The following is an 18,956-nucleotide window of genomic DNA, read 5'->3' as shown; positions in this document are numbered from 1 at the left end:
GTTACATGTTTTTCTTCCTGTTATTCCAGTACGTGTTTAAACCAGAGTCCTATTCATCCAATAACAGTAAGACAGTGCATGAGGAACTGGCCAAAGCCATGACATCCATTTTAAAGCCTTCAACCGACTTCCTAACCAGCAACAAGCTTCTCAAGGTAGTTTTGTTTTAAAGTTTCTGTTTTAAAACTCTTAAATCTCAGCAAGTTTGTTATGAATTTTATTTGTCAATGGTTTAAATGTGTACTCCGGTGTTTCAGTATTCGTGGTATTTTTTTGAAGCCCTGGTGAAGTCAATGGCACAGTACCTGATGGAAAGTGGCAAGGTCAAGGTAAACACAATTATATGCCTCAGTAAACCTTCTTTTACTAAGAATGTACCTTTACTTTGCCAAACATTTACCGTGGTAACCATGGTTTTAGCCAAAATATCCTGGTTAAAACTGTGAAAACTTGGTATTTGCCTTCACTGTTATTAACAATGAAAATTAACCAAAATAAAAAAGATTCTGAAAGCTTCTCACTCTCTTGAAAGAGACCCTGTATTAAGGTATTACCGTAGTAAAGGTAACTGCAATAACTGTGGATTTTGAAAACTGTTTACCGTGGTTTTTGCTGTATTTCGTCGTTTACCATGTTCCATTTATTAATTGTCTTAGCTGTGTTGTATGTGTAGTTGTCCAGGAACCAGCGATTCACAGCTTCGTTCCACCATGCTGTGGAGACACTGGTGAACATGCTGATGCCACACATCACCCAGAAGTATAAGGACAATCTGGATGCGGCCCGCAATGCCAACCATAGCCTGGCTGTCTTCATAAAGGTATAGCCAGTTGATTTTATACACTGAAACTCTGACCAATATTTGATCGTTTTGTCTGCAAAGAGGTCTCTATGAGACATCCTGAGTTGCTGAGAGTTGTATTTGAAGGCTTGTATCATTTTTGATGATTTGAATTCATTTAACAACAGTGTCTTCTCACTATCTGCCCTACAGCGCTGTTTTACCTTTATGGATCGAGGATTTGTCTTCAAGCAGATAAACAACTACGTCTCCTGTTTTGTACCTGGAGATCCCAAGGTACGGTAACACTTTATAATAACTTTCATTTATAAATAATTAACAAACATTATATAATGCTTAACAGATCATTAGTTAATATTCACATAGCTACAAAATATGAGATTATGTGCTTGTTAATGTTTACTAATAAATTTAAACATTGCCTAATGATTAACAGATCAATATTTCATGTAAATTAAAATGCTTACAAATATCATTAAACTTTCTATTCATACGATTATACACTTTTTAAAAATCTTCAAATGACTTTGACAGATGGTTTACAATGATTAAAGCTTCATTAATAAATCATTAACAAACATTAATGGGTCATTAGATAATGTTTACAAATGTCATACATTTTTATATGATCATGTACTTTTGTAAAAAAAATCTACAAATGATTTTACATTTAGAAATGTTGTGAAAAAATAGCTTAATTTTTCATTTTAAGCACTTCACAAATTATTCATGTTAATATATTATTCATTAACTCATAATCACAGTACATAAAGGTCATATATTTGGACTTTATACTAGTATTTACACATCTTAACAAATCATTTATTAATTATTTGTTCATGTTTTTGTCTAAATTGAAAAATTATTCATCGTTTGTAAATTTTTATAAACATTTACTCATCATTAGTACTTTTACGAGCAAAAAGAATCTCAAAAAGATGAGGGCAAAAGGTGTCCAAATGACCTGAATTCACCCTCTTTACTCATCTTTACCAATCATTTGCTTTTGTTTTTGCAATACCCAATCTAAAAATGAGACTATTCATCATTTATAAATGGACTTTTAGCTACTGTAACAACGTTTGTGTAAAAGGTGGTTAGTTAAGTTTTGCTAAATGCTTGCTAAACACAAAAAGTGCATGATCATATGAACTGAAAGTTTAATTAAATTTGTGTGCATTTTAATTTACATGAATTAATGATCTGTTATTCATTAGGTAATGTTTAATAAGTTCATTAGTAAACATTAACAAGCACATTATCTCATATCTATTTGGATGTACATTAACTAAATATCTGTTAAGCATTATATAATGCTTGTTAATGATTTATCAATGAAAGTTATTATTATTTATTTATTATAAACAGTTATCTATAATATAATATAATATCATGTCTCTTTGTGACTTGCAGACGCTGTATGAGTTTAAGTTTGAGTTTCTGCGGGTGGTGTGTAATCATGAACACTACGTCCCCCTAAATCTGCCTATGCCTTTTGGGAAGGGCCGCATTCAGAGGTTTCAAGGTAAACATACAACAGTATTCTATGGCACACTGTTGTTGAAATAGTCTAAGAAATTGTCTCATGTCTGTCTTGAAAGGTTAAGTTGTTCATCAGGAGAAAAATATTTAATAGAATTCTTCTTTCCTTTCTTTGTGGCTTCTGTCCTTTGAGCATTCTGTACCTGTTGCTGTGCCTTTCCACTGTTTCTTCTTTATCTGTGTGTGCTAGCTTTTCTGTGTCACATTAAGGAGACTCATGCCAGAAGAGTAGGTGAGCAGTCCTGCTTGCCAGGCACTGAACAATGTTCATGTGTTTAGTCTTAATGACACAGTCCATGTCTCTCTTCAGTGTCACAACTGCCATGAGGTTTCATTCCTGATATGGACTGGACCTACTCCAGTCTGTCTTATATATGTTGATGTGCAATATAAGCTAATTCATTCATGAGTCTAGATGTTTGACTAGGTGTTTAAAACTGTTCTATTTACCTTTGTTTTGTGATAACTGTCCATGAACTGGCTGTTGAGTCTGCCTGTGAAATCATCTTGTGTATGTGTGTTTATTGTGATTTGCTGTATCAGTGAAATTATAATTTAAAGTGCATAATTTCAAATCATTGCTTCTGGTTTTATTATAAAAAGCTGTAGAACTGTTTTTGTTTAAGGCATTGTTAAATACAAAGCAGCAACTATTTTTCTTTCATCTTTTAAGCAGGATATTTGAGCTGAAACTTGCAAACACATGCAGTTTTAAATTAGCTGGTGGTTGCATTCAGTGTTTGTGGTGTGATTTGTGGTGTGATGTGGTGTCTTTCTTTTTCTTTCTTTTCTCTGTGTCCTCATAGATCTACAGTTGGACTATTCACTGACGGATGATTTCTGCAGGAACCACTTCCTAGTGGGTTTGTTATTGAGGGAGGTGTGTGGGGCTCTTCGGGAGTTTGGGGAAGTCCGTCAGATCGCCATTCAGGTTCTCAAGAGTCTGATGATCAAACACACATTTGATGATCGCTATGCCTCAAAGGTCAGTGCCCATTTGCAACAAACCCCTCGAGTTAAGAAAAATAACTGTTTTAAAATTAAGGGTGTTTGCACTGAGTGTTTTCTTAATTTTGTAACTGCCTTAACAACTTACAGTGGCTTAAAAAAAATATGTATTATATAACAGTGATATATAATTGGTACATAACATGCATTAGGAAGCCCTGCCTTTCAGTTAAAAGAGGTAATTAACTTTTTGATAGAGGCACTGGCTGTGTTTTTAAATTTTTACTCTAGAATATACATGCACATTAGCCTGAAAAGGCAGTTTTAAACATGATTTGAGCTTTAAAGGCTTATTTTACTTCTGATTTAACTATATATTATCAATCAAAAGTCTGGTGTGACTTCAAAATGTGTTTGAATGAAATCTCTTGTGCTCACCAAGGCTGCATTTATTTAATCAAACATACAGTAAAACATTAATATTCTGGAATATTATTGGAATTTAAAATAACTGTTTTCTATTTTTATACGTTCTAAAATGTAATTTATCAGTCATTTAAAAGAGCTTGTTTTTTATTAGTTTTGATTGTAGAGTTGAATTTCAGAAATCACTCTAATATGCTGATCTGATGCTCATGAAACATGTATTATTATCAATGGTGAAAATGGTTGTTCTGCTTAATATCATTGGGGAAACTGTGATACAGTAGTTCAAATGGGCTGTACTTGTATGCCAATTGCCTATTTAAAAACTCATTCAAGATTGCCATGAGGGGAATTGACATGCCTTAAACAGACATTAATTTTAACCGGTAAATATCTGTGGATGTGTGCACAGAGTCAGCAGGCCAGGTTGGCGACACTCTATCTACCCTTGTTTGGGCTGCTGCAGGAGAACGTTCACAGATTAAATGTGAGAGACACATCTAATTTTAACACCAACCAGGTGAATCATCTTGTGTACTTTTTCTCTTTCTCATCAGTCTATTATTCACAACTTGTGACAATCTATTATTCACAACTTTTCTCCTCAGAATGGGCGAGATGAACATCTTGCCAGCATCTCTACAGTAACAACCCAAAAGCCTGTTGGTAACCTTGACAACAGCCTTCATAAAGATGTATTTGGGGTCATCTCAGGAACTGGTGAGTGATGAGCAAATCAAAAACCTACCAGCAACTCAGGCCTTTCACCTTCTAGCATTAGTGAGAATATCAGGAGATGTTTCTGTGAATGATTTCATTATATGAATGAAGTTTATTCTGTGTGTAGCCTCTCCTCACACCTCTACGCCTAACATTGGCTCTGTGCACCACGCTGACTCTCGAGGTTCTCTGGTCAGCACAGACTCGGGAAACAGCATCCCTGAGAAGGCCAGCTCTCTCGATAAGGTGAAGTAGAATAACAGTGATGGTGTCCATCAGGCCAAAAATAATCTCTTATCTGCCTCGTTTAAATAGAATCTCCTGCTTTCATGATTTGTATTGTGAAAAGCACTTTACAAAATTACATTTGATTGACTCTGTCTTTTAAAAACAAATGGAAGTATTAAATGTTCAGCGGGAGTTCCTTCCTCCTCCACATGTGCTCAGGGGGCCTTTAACTGGAGCTGTAATGTATTCACTTTTCCACATGTCTAATTCATTACATGAGCTTGGAGGTCATGAAACTTGTGTTTTGCTACATTTCCCACTCCCTCTGTCATTTCTAGGCAACAGTGCCTGAAAATTTCTTTTTTTTTTTTAACATCTCAATAAGAAATCACATAGACATTTGTGTTTTCAGTAGGAAATTATTAAACTAATAATTCCCAAAACACCAATAGTTATTTTTCTTAAGTAACCTTAACTGAAAACCAATACATTATGCAGACCCTGTCAGAGTTTTGGAAGTTTCAAATTCTTGTGCTTTATTATTCATATATTTTATCACTTGAATATATAAGTTATTGTAGTATCACTAAGTTTTGCTTTTTAATATATCACACATTATAATGTGACATGTATACTGATTTTTTTTTCATGTTTTATGCCAGTGCTGTTAGATTGTCAAAATGTGTTGACAAATGTTTCAGTGATAGAGGACATAAGGTTGAATGTCATAATAATGGCCTTTTATTATCAAAAAAAATAAAAAAATACATAAAAGCATTTAAAAAAAAAAAACATTTTGGAAAAAATTTACTTACTGTAATAAACATTGAAATCATAATATTTACATTTCAAAAAAGCAAAATTTAATGTAGGTTTATTTTTAGTTCAATATAACCCATTAAAATGTATGTATGTATGTGTATATATATATATATATATATATATATATATATATATATATATATATATATTACATTTGCCAGTTTGTCTACGTATATATATATATATACATATATATATATATATATATATATATATATAACTGGCAAATGTAATCTTTAAAATGTTCCAGGGTTAATCTTTCAACTTTTTTGTATTACTTACTAAACAAAGTTAAATATATTGAATTATAATAAGGACACAAATGGCACCATCACTGCCTTAACTGAGCCTCTGTTATTCAGCTGTATTTACAGTAAGACATGTAGCTGTTGCTAATAAGTTTCCGTTAATCATTCCTAACTCTTATTCTCCCCTCTTACCCTTGACCTTTGACCTCTTAGCCGAAAGAGAGGTTTACACGTAGACACACCCTCACCGTGTTGCCACTCCCCCTTGAACCAGAGGACTCCGTCCCTCTCAGCCGGGCCGCCAAACGTGTCACAATGGATTTCTCACTGCTTTCAAACCCCACCCTTGACGAAAACGACACTAACAGAATTACTGACACCATACAAGTAGAGCAACCCTAGAGTGTCCCCATCTGGGGAGTGTGTGTGCTTTAGACATCACGAGGGTGTTGCATGTCTTTCTTATATTGTATTTTTCCAGTTCTGTGCATGTGGTGGGGTGTTTTCTGCTCATTTAAAGTCATTTAGGGATGGGCAGTGAAGCTTCTGATGGCCCGCAGTGTGCTGTGATGTGATATTTTGATGTGTCTTCCATTATATACTTTATGCTTGTGTGTGTGTGTGTGTGTGTGTGTGTGTGTGTGTGTGTACGATAGACCCAATCAGCCTCCGCTCTGGGTAGCTCTATGCTGCGCTGTGATAAACTAGACAGAGAAGAAATCAAAAACCTGCTCATGTGTTTCCTCCATGTTTTAAAGAGCATGTCTGAAGGTAAGAACCTGCACACATGACATTAATTTTCAAGGTCCATGTGCCTTTGCTCATGAATGTGCTCACTTTTGATTGTTTTTCCAGATGCCTTATTTACATACTGGAACAAAGCCACAACCTCTGAGCTGATGGACTTTTTCACTTTAGTAGAGTAAGTCATCTAGACTGGTACTAATCACATCAGAGCATCAGAGGTCCTGTAACTTAATACTGAGCACTCAGTTCATTTCTCTCTCTCTCTCTCTCTCATGCACAGAGTGTGTCTGCATCAGTTCAGGTATATGGGGAAGAGATTCATTGCCAGGTAAAAATATCTAGCTCCTAATAGTCAAAGAATTCTTAGAAGTCTAAGATTTATTATAAAATGTGATTCATTGTGATTCCTTTGTATTAATTATGAGTTCATTTATTTAAAAAATGAATTATCTGGATGTCATGAATGATGAATTCACTTACATGTTTTTAATCAGTTGATAGCACTAGTTCTAATTTTATTACAAATGATTTTACCCGTTCTCATCTGTAAAACCAGACATACACACACAAGCTCAAGATTACCACTGCTATCTCATATTTACTGTCTCTCTCTGGCCTTTAACATGCACTCACACAAACATGCATACACAGCATCAAATCCTACACTGTGTTGAATGATGCTACTCCTTTATTTGTGTATATGTTTTATTGGCTGAAATGCTGGCGAGGGTTCAGTTAGTCAGTGATACTGTAGCATCCTGGCACCCATGAACAGGGTAAGAGCTGCTGTGTGCTTTTGAGTGGCCTTCACTAACAGCATGCTGACTCATTCTACTAACTCACTGCTCTATGTGTATGTGTGCTGAGACATTTCCACATTCATGCTTTCTCATTAGTCCAAGAGCAGAATGTTTTGTGGTATCCCATTTAGATATTTATCACCTGCATCTGTCCGTTCAACACATGAAGTTAAATAATATGCTCACATCAGTGTGCACATCATCACATGTCCTGCTCTTTGTCCAGTGGATATCCAGTCACATGACTAATGGATGCCAATATCTAATGCACTGTATTAACACCTTTTATAAACCATCTGCAACATCTTATTGGTTTATGAGCAGTAATACAGGTGCAACTTTGTGGCTTATCATTTATATAATATGATGTAAGAAATATACAGTGTCTGAAATAGACAGAAGTCAACCATAATGAATGCAGGTGTTTTAAAGGGTTCATATCATGAGAAATCAAGTTACAGTCATGGCCAAAAATATTGGCACCCTTGGTAAATATGATCAAAGAAGGCTGTGAAAATGAATCTGCATTGTTAATCCTTTTGATCTTTTATTTAAAAAAAATGACAAAAATCTATCCTTTCATTGGATAATAAGTTTTTAAAATGGGGGGAAATATCATTATGAAATTAATGTTTTCCTCAAATACACGTTGGACACAATTATTGGCACCCCTAGAAATTCTTATGAGTAAAATATCTCAGAAGTATATTCCCATTCATATTCACAATTTTGAGCACTCCAGGGTGATTATGAACATGAAATTATCCCTCCAAGGCTTCCTGTTTCACAGAAATATAAATATGATGGAAAACAAAGCCCAAATGCCCTTAATCATCCATCACAATGAGAAAAACCAAACAATATATTTCTGATGTGCAGCAAAAGATAATTGAGCTTCACAAATTAGTGAAGTGGCTTTAAGAAAAGAGCTAGAGCAATGAAAATTCCCATTTCTACCATCAGGAAAATAATTAAGAATTTCCAATCAATAGAAAATGTTATAAATCTGCGTGGAATAGGATGTGTCTCTATATCGTCCTAATGCACAGTGAGAAGGAGAGTTTGAGTGGCTAAAGACTCTCCAAGGACCACAGCTGGAGAATTGCAGAAAAAAGTTGAGTCTCGGTGTCAGAAAACCTTTAAAAAAATTGTCAAAATGCATCTACATCACCACGTTGTTTGGGAGGGTTTCAAGAAAAATTATCCTAGCTCATCCTAAAACAAACTCCAGCATATTCAGTTATCAGACACAACTGGAACTTTAAATGGGACTGGCTTCTATGGTCAGATGAAACTAAAAAAATAGCTTTTTAGCAGCAAACACTCAAGATGGGTTTTGTGAACACATGGATAAAAAGTACCCCATGTGTACAATGAAATATACTGCTGTATTTTTGATGTTGTGGGCCTATATTTCTGATGGAGGTCCTGGACATCTTGTTTAGACACATGGCATCATGGATTCTATCAAATACCAACAGATAAAAAAAATCACTAAGTGACTGACTCTTATAATGGGCCATGTTTGGATCTTCCAACCCTACAATAATCCAAACACAAACCTCAAAAACAACACAAAAATGGGTCACTGAGCACAAAACCAAGCTTCTGCTATAGGCATTCCAGTCCTCTGACCTGAACACTATAGAAAATGAGTGTGGTAAACTGAAAAGCAACACCACCAACATGAAGCTGGGAATCTAAAGGGTCTGAAGTGATTCTGGATGAAGGAATGATCTCTGATCTCTTGTCAGGTGTTCTCTAACCTCATCAGGCATTATAGGAGAACATTTAGAGCTGTTAAACTGGCAAATGGAGGTTTCAAAAAGTATTGAATAAAAGGGTGCCGTTAATTGTGGCCAATGTGTATTAGAGAAAAACATTTATTTCATAATGATATTTCCCCCCATTTTAAATTCTTATTATCCAATGAAAGATTTTTGTGATTTTTTTTAAATAAAAGATCAAAAGGATTAACAATGCAAATTAATTTTCACAGTCTTCTTTGGTCATATTAACCAAGGGTGCCAATATTTTCGGCCATAACTGTACTCATTTCATGTTCAAAGAAGCCTTTGTCATAAGTCTTAAGGGAACACTACCATACAAAAATATTAAGCAGCACAACTGTTTTTAACTGTTTTGATAATAAAAAGAAATGTTACAAGTGTCCAGATCAGATTTCTGAAGATTTTTGAAGTACAGTATTATGTGACACTGAGGACTGGAGTAATGGCTGCTGAAAGTTTAGCTTTGCCATCATTTGAATAAATTACATTTTATAATATTTTAACATACAAAACAGTTTTAAATTGTTTATGAACCCCAAATTTTGAAAAAATACGGCAAAAAAAAGGCAATTGTTAGAGAGAGGGTGGAACAAGGTTTAAAATAACATTATAAGTGAACATCATAAGATTTATGACATGACACCTACATATTTGCATTTTTATACTGTATGTATATGATTGACAGCTCACCAGACCTCTAATAAAGGCTTTGTTTTCCCTCAGAAGCCAGGATGGGGTGGGGTTTATGGCTCTGGACAGGAAGTCGTTGACTCTTCCTGTTTCTCGTAATAGAGGGGGCGTCATGCACACACGCTTACACCAGCTGGGCAGCCTGGAGAACGCACACACTTTCAACCACAGTAAGACACATTAACACATATTCATTTCTTGATTACTCCTCATCCTTCACAACCTCTCTAAGATGAACATTTAGAAGAATTTATTGTGCTTTGACAATCATGAAAGTTACACTGTGTGTGTGTGTATGTTTCAGTCTGAGAATTTGTTCTTGGGATCTTTGTAGACTAACCGGTAAGAGCTTCTTGGGTTTCAAGGAGACCAAAAAGCATAGTGCTATGCATATTCTATGTGTCATTCTACGGCACATCTTCAGTGCAGAATGAATTAAGTGTTGTAGTCCGGTGGTTTTGTGATCCTGGTTCTGAAATTCTCTAACAGTCTTCCAGGACCAGGCTTGAGAACCACTGATGTAGTCAGTCCAGAGAAAGCAATACTGAGAGGCCAAAGCAACATATCTCACTTCTGTTCAGTTTAGTTATTAAATGATATGATCTTTCTTTTTCTCTTTCTCCTCCAGCATATTGCCATGGTGATGCTGACACGTGTCTCCTGGAGGCTAACGTCTCAACGGAGGTGTGCTTGACTGTGCTGGACACACTCAGTGTTTTCATTATGGGCTTTAAGGTACAGACAACAAGTGGAAGTGTGTGTTTATTAGTACAAGTCAAAGTTCAGTTCTTCCTTGAAACACTTTCATATTAAACCATGTATCTACAGACTCAGCTGTGTGCAGATCTGGGCCATAACCCACTGATGAAGAAGGTTTTCCAGGTGCACCTCTGTTTCCTTCAGATCCCCCAGTCAGAGACGGCACTGAAACAGGTCTTCACCTCCCTGCGTACCTTCATTTTCAAGGTATTTTCAAGCCACCTTCACTGTTGATTCATGGGATATGACAGGAGAAAATCCTCAAAAAAGACCCTTTTCAATACAAAGACATGCAGAACATCCTGAGACCACAAATAATGCACCAAAATCAGACAGTTTACATTTAGAAAAGGTTTATTTAGGGATCAAACAAGCAAAATAGTTAGCAAAGTACAATATTTTCTGATATATTTTTCTCACTAGCCCCTTAGTTCACCAAAAATGAAAATTCTGCCATCGTTTACTTACCCTCAAGTTGTTCCAAACCTGTATGAGATTCTTTCTTCTGTTCTACACAAGAGAAGATATTTTGAAGTTTGTTGGATTCCAGATAGTTGCTGGTAGCCATTGACTTCCATAGTAGGAAAAAAAATACTGTGGAAGTCCGTGGCTATATTCATCAAAATATCAGTCAATTTTACGCTTCCTGCCACTGAATTTAGTTTTGAAATCAAATAATTGGTTAATTAAATGTCCAATGTAAGTGTAGACATGATGAACATAATTGTGTTGTTTATCCAACTCTCCATGTCTTTTTCTATCTTTCTCAGTTTCCCTGTACATTTTTTGATGGACGGGCAGATATGTGTGCTTGTTTGTGCTATGAGATCCTGAAGTGCTGTAATTCCAAACTGAGCTCCATACGCAGTGATGCCGCCCACCTGCTCTATTTCCTCATGAAGAGCAACTTTGAGTACAATGGCAGGAAGTCCTTTGTCCGCACACACCTGCAGGCAAGAGAGGGATAAGTGGGTAATGGGGGGGTGGGATCAAATAAACACCAAAAGTGTCCATTAAAGAATTTTTTAAATAATTTTAAGTCATCTTGTCGCCCCCTAGTGGGTCCCAGGCCTCCTGGTTGAGAACCACTGCTCTAGAGAGCCCTTTTGCAATCCATACTGGCCCTTTTTTACCTGAAAAACACAATCTGTGAAACTGTGAAAACACTGTCTGGCTGAAATACCTGGCGATTTATTTGAAAAAAAAATTTTCTCAGGTGGTGATTGCCGTGAGTCAGCTGATTGCTGATGTCATCGGGATTGGAGGGACACGGTTCCAGCAGTCACTGTCCATCATTAATAATTGTGCCAACAGTGATAAAACTGTAAAGGTACAATAAGAAATTTCCATTTATACACTATATACAAAATGCATATTATTATACTTTAGGTTGCTTTTTGAGTAAATGCTGGAATACCCTACACAACTTTTAATTTCTGAACAGATTACTAAGCATTATCACTTGTAGACTTTATCCTCTGAAGTCATAGGTGATTTTCTATGAATTTGGTCAAACTTGAGTGCCCAAAATCGAAACACTGACTTTAACATCAACTCCACACAGAAAACTGGGGCAAAAATCTGGGCAAAAGTCATGTAGTGTGTTCTAGCCTTAAGAAAGCATATATTAAGAACATAAATGTTAAATATGGATGTCAGAGTAACATTGAAAATGATAAATTCAAGTAGATCATCAGCTTTTCATATTCAAATCACATGATTGACTGTTGGCCTATCCTGCACTCTCTCTTCCTGTTCTTCTAGCACACTGCTTTCCCCTCAGATGTGAAGGACCTGACCAAGCGGATCCGCACGGTACTGATGGCCACTGAGCAGATGAAGGAACATGAAAAAGACCCAGAGATGCTGGTGGACCTTCAGTATAGCCTGGCCAAATCCTACACCAGCACCCCTGAGCTGCGCAAAACCTGGCTGGATAGTATGGCCAAAATCCATGTGAAGAATGGAGATCTCTCTGAGGCAAGCTGGCCATATTATGCTAACTAATAAATTAAGGGGTCTTTAAAACTAAAACTAAAAAAACTTAATTAACTAAATAACTAAATTAGGTTAAACTCATCCTGTTACTTATATTTTTTACTTTTTTCATTCAGTATTTGAGTTATTTATTCAGCATTAGTTTGTCTGATATAGTAAAACAATGGTGGATAACGTTACATCAATGACTTCATCAAGGGCTTTTTGTTTCTATAGGCAGCGATGTGTTACGTGCATGTGGCAGCACTTGTGGCTGAGTACCTGAAGAGGAAAGGTGAGGAGTCCACTAGGGGGCACAGTAAATAAAGTTTGCAATGTAGTTTGAGGTCAGAAATGAACTTTTTTTTTATCAAGATGCTAAATTTGCCCCCTGGAGTGGATATGTGCATTATTGAACATAGTTTGTGATCTATTTAAGTAAAGTTCTTTACATTTTGAACAAATATTCAAAATACTATTAATAAGTAACAATGCATGATATACAGTTCATCATATATGAATAGGTTTGGTCAATGTAATAAATCTTTAAAAAAGCTTTTTTTGGCTGGCTCATCAAATATGTTTTGAAAGCTTTGATAATTGAGCTTATTTTTCTAGTATTGAGGTGAATGGTGATTTAACATTTTCTTTCCATGCTTGAATGCACACACGTACAGAGATACAGATTTATAAAGCCATCTTGTTCAAGGTTCATCTGTATTTTGCAATCTGGAGTTCTTTGTAAATTTATTTTACAGGAGGTAATCTCTATCTGTGATAACAGCACTATTAATGCAGGGTCAGGAAAATGATCACATGTACTGTATGCACAAAAGCACACACATTCACATTATGCTGTGTGAACATCATTTACAGGGGAGAATGGTTCTTGAGGTGTGATGTTTCCCTTCATACCTAGTGTGTGTCCAAATGCCTGATTTTTTTAAAAGGTTTTGCAGGTTATTGAACCTGCTTTCACCTGTTCTGCTTACTATTCCTTCTCCATGGCACCATGGCAGGAATGTTCCGGCAGGGCTGCTCAGCATTTTGTGTGATCACACCTAACATTGATGAGGAGGCAGCCATGATGGAGGATGTGGGCATGCAGGACGTTCACTTCAATGAGGTTCAAACCAGCTTGCTCCTGATCACATTTATATATAGCCACATTCATGAGGCACAGCCTCTTAATCCTGCCACTGTTTTATATACTGACTCTGCATCAGCACTGGAATGAATTCAGAACTCTCTTTTATAACGTCAGTAATAATCCATGGTAGAAAATGTTCTCAGATTTCTTATCTAATCAGTATCAATTGCCCCTTTCCAGTGGGTGTGTTAGTAAGGGAAGTCCAGATAATGAGATAATGAGATAATGAATAATCAGTTTGCATGTTTAATGAACTCTTTGTGTAACATTTATATGTTGTTCAGTACTTACACTCGTGATAAAAGATCATCTCTGCTGTTGGACTTTGTCCAGTTAGAGCAGCAGTTTCGTCTGTAGCTGTATCTGGATTAATACATTAATGTTGAAATGCAGCATTGAACATTAATGTGTGTAATTACATATATGCATGTCTATCTGCAGGAGGTGCTGATGGAGTTGTTGGAAGCTTGTGCTGATGGTTTATGGAAAGCTGAGCGTTATGAACTTATTTCAGATATCTACAAACTCATCATTCCAATTTATGAACAGCGCAGAGACTTTGAGGTACACACACACACACACACTGTTTATGTGTCATTGGAAATGCAGCATTTACATTTGCCTGAAATACAGTATGTACCATATTTGGGTAGTATGAATAGATTTTTGTGCTTTTGTGTAGAAACTGGCCCACCTGTATGACACATTACATCGGGCTTACACTAAAGTGCTGGAAGTGATGCATTCTGGGAAGAGGCTACTTGGGACCTTCTTCAGAGTGGCATTTTTCGGCCAGGTAAGACAATGCAATTGTGCAGTGGTTTCAACTAGTCTAGCTAACACAGACAATTTGACTGAGAACTGAGTTGCAGTATAACAACAATATAGCTGCATTTTATTTTAAAGGGGTCAAATCATGAGGTATCAAGCTGAGAAAAAGTTTGGTGTATTATGAAAACATACTTTGACTGTAATTATTCAAAACTTCCTCCTCAGTCCAAAAATAATGACCCATGAGACCATCTATTGAAACTGAGCTGCAAAACTATTGGATGTCTGTAGAAAAAAAATCAAAGACCCTCAAAATGATATAAGAGTCCACATTTATACATGAAGAATGCTTATTTGTTTATCAGTAAACTTGCCCCACAACAGTCTTCTTTGTGCACACCAAAAGTGAATTTCATGATTTGCGTGAGTAGATTACATACAAAGTCAATGCAAAGACGCAAATAGACGAGAATTCACGCTGGGTGATGTGATTGCCGCAGACATGCAATATTCTCTTCAATCGCATCTTTCGTGCGAGTAAAGTGATGCAAATATTCGCTTCGCGTTTGGTGTGCACAAAATATAAGTGTTATAGAGAAGGTGGAAAATGGTCACCAAAAAACTAATCTTGAATGTTTTAGGCAGTAAATAAACTTGTTAAAATTACACACATTAACGTTGTATAATAAAAAATGTATGATATGACCTCTTTAAAATCAGAAAGGAGACATTCCTGTATGCATGATAATATACCCTGCATGATAGCCAAAGTCTTGTTTAAAGCATGTGTAAAGCATTGTGGGTCTCGGTTAATCAGTCTTTTCTGCTCTCTTTTCTTTCCTAAGGCTGCGGTAAGTGTTGTGAACTGTGTGTGTGTGTGTGTGTCCTTTCTTACTCATTCTGAGGCAAGTTTTGTTTAGTCCATAACAGTCTCACTAAACTACTGCTTGTTTGTCTGCTTGCATAATGCCTTTGGATTAGAAAGAGCCTTTTTTCTGTGTGCTTCTAGCATCCTTCATGAATCTTTAAATGCATACATCCTCTCATCTGTACATCCTGTCATTTCTTCATCCTATGAGATAGACAGCACTCTGACTCTTTGTTTACTGTGGAAGCCATTTTTAAATGGGTTTGGACCATAAAAATGAGCTAGGCAACACTTAGAGAGCTCTTTCGCTATACGCTGTGCCCATTAACCTCACAGAAGCCATGAGATTTATGGTTTGAGCTGTTTCAACAAAAACACAGTCAAAAGCTTTGTGTTCTGCGTAAGTGCTGATGTCACAAAAGTGTCTATGTTGGACTACAGAGAATAAAAGATATCACTGATTAAATATAGATAACATGAATTCTATGATGTGCAGGAGACATGCTATTGATAGCCTGAGCTCTGCCATGGTGTGTTAGTAAATTTACTTTGAAATCCTGAATATGTTGGAGGTTTTTAAGACAGTATAAATTTCAAAGTGTGTTTATCAGTCATAACTCTTCATTTCCACCTGTGTGATGTTGAGGTTTGTTGATTATGGGATTGAAATCAGATTTTGTTGGCTGTACATTAACAACAATAACAGTGTATTAATTTGTCACACACAAATTGTGATTGAAATGTTGTTTTTTTCAGGGTTTCTTTGAAGATGAGGATGGAAAGGAATATATCTATAAAGAACCAAAATTCACACCTCTCTCAGAGATTTCCCAGCGTCTCCTCAAACTTTACTCTGACAAATTTGGCCAAGAGAATGTCAAAATGATCCAGGACTCTGGCAGGGTGAGAAAATGCACACTCATATTTTAGCAGTATTCTGTGACTAGGTAAAAGCTCAGACAATCATGTATAATCTTAACACACGTACACAGATTACACTTTAAATGAGGTGTTAAAGTGATTTTTTCCCCAAAAATAAAAAGTTGTCATCATTTACTCACCCTCATGTTGTTGTAAAACTGCTTACTTTCTTTTGTGTAACATAAAAGAAGATATTTTGAGAAATCTCATACAATTGAAGTCAGTGGGCTCAAAAGATGATTGGATCGCAACATTCTTTGGCATTTCAATGTTTGGAACCACACGAGGGAATTAATTTTAATTTTTACATTGTTAAGTTGTTATCACCCAAGTTAAACGCAAATGCAGCAAGTTGTTCTGTACAGTTCTGCTGTATCTAATGCGCGTATTTTCAAACTCTGCAGAAAAGTTCTTAAAAACTGTAAAGCAAAAAATTACATATTTGAGAGTCTGGCCTTTAAATATTTGAAAACCCTTAATCTAATGTACATTTCTATGACAAATCGTCATATGTCAAAATATGTCAAATGTCATAAAGAGCAAAGTGCTTGTTGACAATAGCACCATGTGATGTGATGATGAATGCTCATCACATGAACACTCGTCAGACAAAAAGCATGCATGAAATACACACTGACCTCAACATATAGAATATGAATAACAAGTTTTTTATTTTGTATGGAACACAGGAACAAACTCATTATGACATTACAAGACAACAGTGTACTAGTTTAATTTCAGTGTAAATGAAACTGCCAAACAATCAAATTATCTAAGCATATTAAGTATTTAAGTCCTTTTGCATGTAGGGAAATTTTGGCGTATGTTTATTTGCGCTAAAAATGAATCCATGTCACCTGCTATGCTTGTTGGAGTATATATTATAGTATAATAGAAAATCAGTATCATGATTATCTGCTTGATCCTAGAATCAGTTTTACGGTGCATACACACACACACACACACACACACACACACACACACTTACAAGAAGAGCATTACACCATAGATGTGATCAGTTTTGACAACAGACCTTCTGATATGTGGAGTTTCCAGTCACACCTTAACCCCAGTGCACTTACAGACAAGAATTCTGATTATTCATGTTTTATCAGCATTTTACTGGTCTCCTCCCACCGTTGTATATCACATCTCATCTGTCTCAGGTGAACCCTAAAGATCTGGAGGCAAAGTTTGCTTACATCCAGGTGACGCACGTGACACCGTATCTAGAGGAAAAGGAGCTGGAAGAGAGGAAGACTGACTTTGAGAGAAGCCACAACATTCGTCGTTTTGTGTTCGAGACGCCGTTCACAGAGTCAGGGAAGAGGCACGGTGGGGTCGAGGAACAGTGTAAACGAAGGACGGTGCTCACCAGTGAGTGATCACTATAACTGTCACTATCACAGTTACTGTTGTGAATACAAAGTATACATATAACAAAAGAAGTGAAGATGTAGATTTCTGTTTTTAGACCACAAAACCTCCGTTAACAATAAAACCGTTATGTCTCTGCTTTTCTGTCTTCTGGCCGAACGGTTCCGATCATAGTGAGGAATAGTTCCAGTTGCATTTCCATTTTAGTATTGTTAGCTAACCGAGCTCAGCCATGCTAATGGATCACCTGTAGTGATATGATGATGGTTTTCTAGTACCGTAGCACAGTATTTTTCTACATGCTTTTTTTTTTTTTGTCCTTTTTAGCTAGCCAAAGACATTTACATTTGATGTGATCATTCTCCATATCATGCTCACTTCAAATTTAAATGTATATAAGTGCATATAAATCCGTCACCAATTCTAACATATATTCTACTCCTGATTTTATGGCACTAAATTTGAAAAAGAAACTGCAACCATATCAGCATGGTTTAGCAGAGAGTTTAATGTTTTATTAGGCAGGCAAGCCTGATAATATATTTTCAAAATTAATTATAAAACACACTATTTGTAATTGGAAACTGGATGTATTTTCTCCAAATCTGATTTGAAAGCACTTTGAGCCACAATACTGTTTGTATTCATTATTTTCAAATGTGCGTGTGTATATATATATATATATATATATATATATATATATATATATATATATATATATATACACACACACACACACACACACACACATATATATATATATATATATATATATATATATATATATATATATATATATTATTATTTTTATTTATTTATTTATTTTTCTTTTCAGGATTCACATATAATGTTATATTATATATATTATTAGAATGTAATACAACCGTTTTCTATATTAATATATAACATTTTTATTTATTTATTTGATTGATTGCAAAGCTGATTTTTCAGCAGTCATTACTCCAGTCTTCAGTGTCACATGATCCTTTAGAAATTATTCTAATATGCTGGAGTGGTGCTCAAAAACATTTCTTTTATGATCCCTGTTAAAATTTAGTTTGCTGCTTATATTAGCATGAAAATCTCAGTAGTGATGAATAGCTTTATTCTTTATTCTTTGGTCAATCTTTTTTTAAAAAAAAAAACTCTCTGACCACAAAACCCTTTCACTACATAAATGCACTTCTAGACACCGAAACAAGATTTAATGAGCATATATCCTTGGCCTCTATACAGTATAATACATTTATTTACCCAGCTATTCCCTGAACACTAATCTTTAATGATTACATTTTAGTGTGTACTTCCTGTATTAACACTGTACACCCTGATCTTGAGCTCTGGGCTGCAGTTGTTTTCAAAAACAATTA

The 18,956-nt window shown here is 35.7% G+C and overlaps 1 protein-coding gene across 11 annotated transcripts in view; it reads left to right on the top strand.

The window, feature by feature from the left end:
• LOC109086685 (dedicator of cytokinesis protein 9-like) overlaps positions 1 to 18,956 on the top strand; it is an 89,278-nt gene that overhangs the window by 63,472 nt on the left and 6,850 nt on the right. For 4 of the 11 annotated variants that reach the window (XM_042757912.1, XM_042757907.1, XM_042757913.1 and 1 more), the window contains exons 26-50: positions 30 to 155; positions 258 to 329; positions 674 to 820; positions 995 to 1,078; positions 2,216 to 2,327; positions 3,151 to 3,329; positions 4,131 to 4,238; positions 4,327 to 4,438; positions 4,566 to 4,684; positions 6,393 to 6,507; positions 6,592 to 6,658; positions 6,764 to 6,811; positions 9,797 to 9,933; positions 10,392 to 10,498; positions 10,592 to 10,729; positions 11,293 to 11,475; positions 11,739 to 11,852; positions 12,287 to 12,502; positions 12,737 to 12,794; positions 13,519 to 13,625; positions 14,091 to 14,213; positions 14,332 to 14,445; positions 15,266 to 15,271; positions 16,045 to 16,191; positions 17,376 to 17,586. In XM_042757912.1, coding sequence (XP_042613846.1) covers positions 30 to 155; positions 258 to 329; positions 674 to 820; positions 995 to 1,078; positions 2,216 to 2,327; positions 3,151 to 3,329; positions 4,131 to 4,238; positions 4,327 to 4,438; positions 4,566 to 4,684; positions 6,393 to 6,507; positions 6,592 to 6,658; positions 6,764 to 6,811; positions 9,797 to 9,933; positions 10,392 to 10,498; positions 10,592 to 10,729; positions 11,293 to 11,475; positions 11,739 to 11,852; positions 12,287 to 12,502; positions 12,737 to 12,794; positions 13,519 to 13,625; positions 14,091 to 14,213; positions 14,332 to 14,445; positions 15,266 to 15,271; positions 16,045 to 16,191; positions 17,376 to 17,586 — 2,950 coding nt within the window. Of the gene's footprint in view, positions 1 to 29; positions 156 to 257; positions 330 to 673; positions 821 to 994; positions 1,079 to 2,215; positions 2,328 to 3,150; positions 3,330 to 4,130; positions 4,239 to 4,326; positions 4,439 to 4,565; positions 4,685 to 5,949; positions 6,508 to 6,591; positions 6,659 to 6,763; positions 6,812 to 9,796; positions 9,934 to 10,391; positions 10,499 to 10,591; positions 10,730 to 11,292; positions 11,476 to 11,738; positions 11,853 to 12,286; positions 12,503 to 12,736; positions 12,795 to 13,518; positions 13,626 to 14,090; positions 14,214 to 14,331; positions 14,446 to 15,265; positions 15,272 to 16,044; positions 16,192 to 17,375; positions 17,587 to 18,956 lie in introns of those variants that run through there. The other 7 variants (XM_042757916.1, XM_042757911.1, XM_042757915.1 and 4 more) reach the window with 5 other exon arrangements.

The sequence above is a fragment of the Cyprinus carpio genome, chromosome A6 (genome assembly GCF_018340385.1).
Source record: "Cyprinus carpio isolate SPL01 chromosome A6, ASM1834038v1, whole genome shotgun sequence".
Lineage (NCBI taxonomy): Eukaryota > Metazoa > Chordata > Actinopteri > Cypriniformes > Cyprinidae > Cyprinus > Cyprinus carpio.
This window is presented reverse-complemented; position numbering and strand designations above follow the sequence as displayed.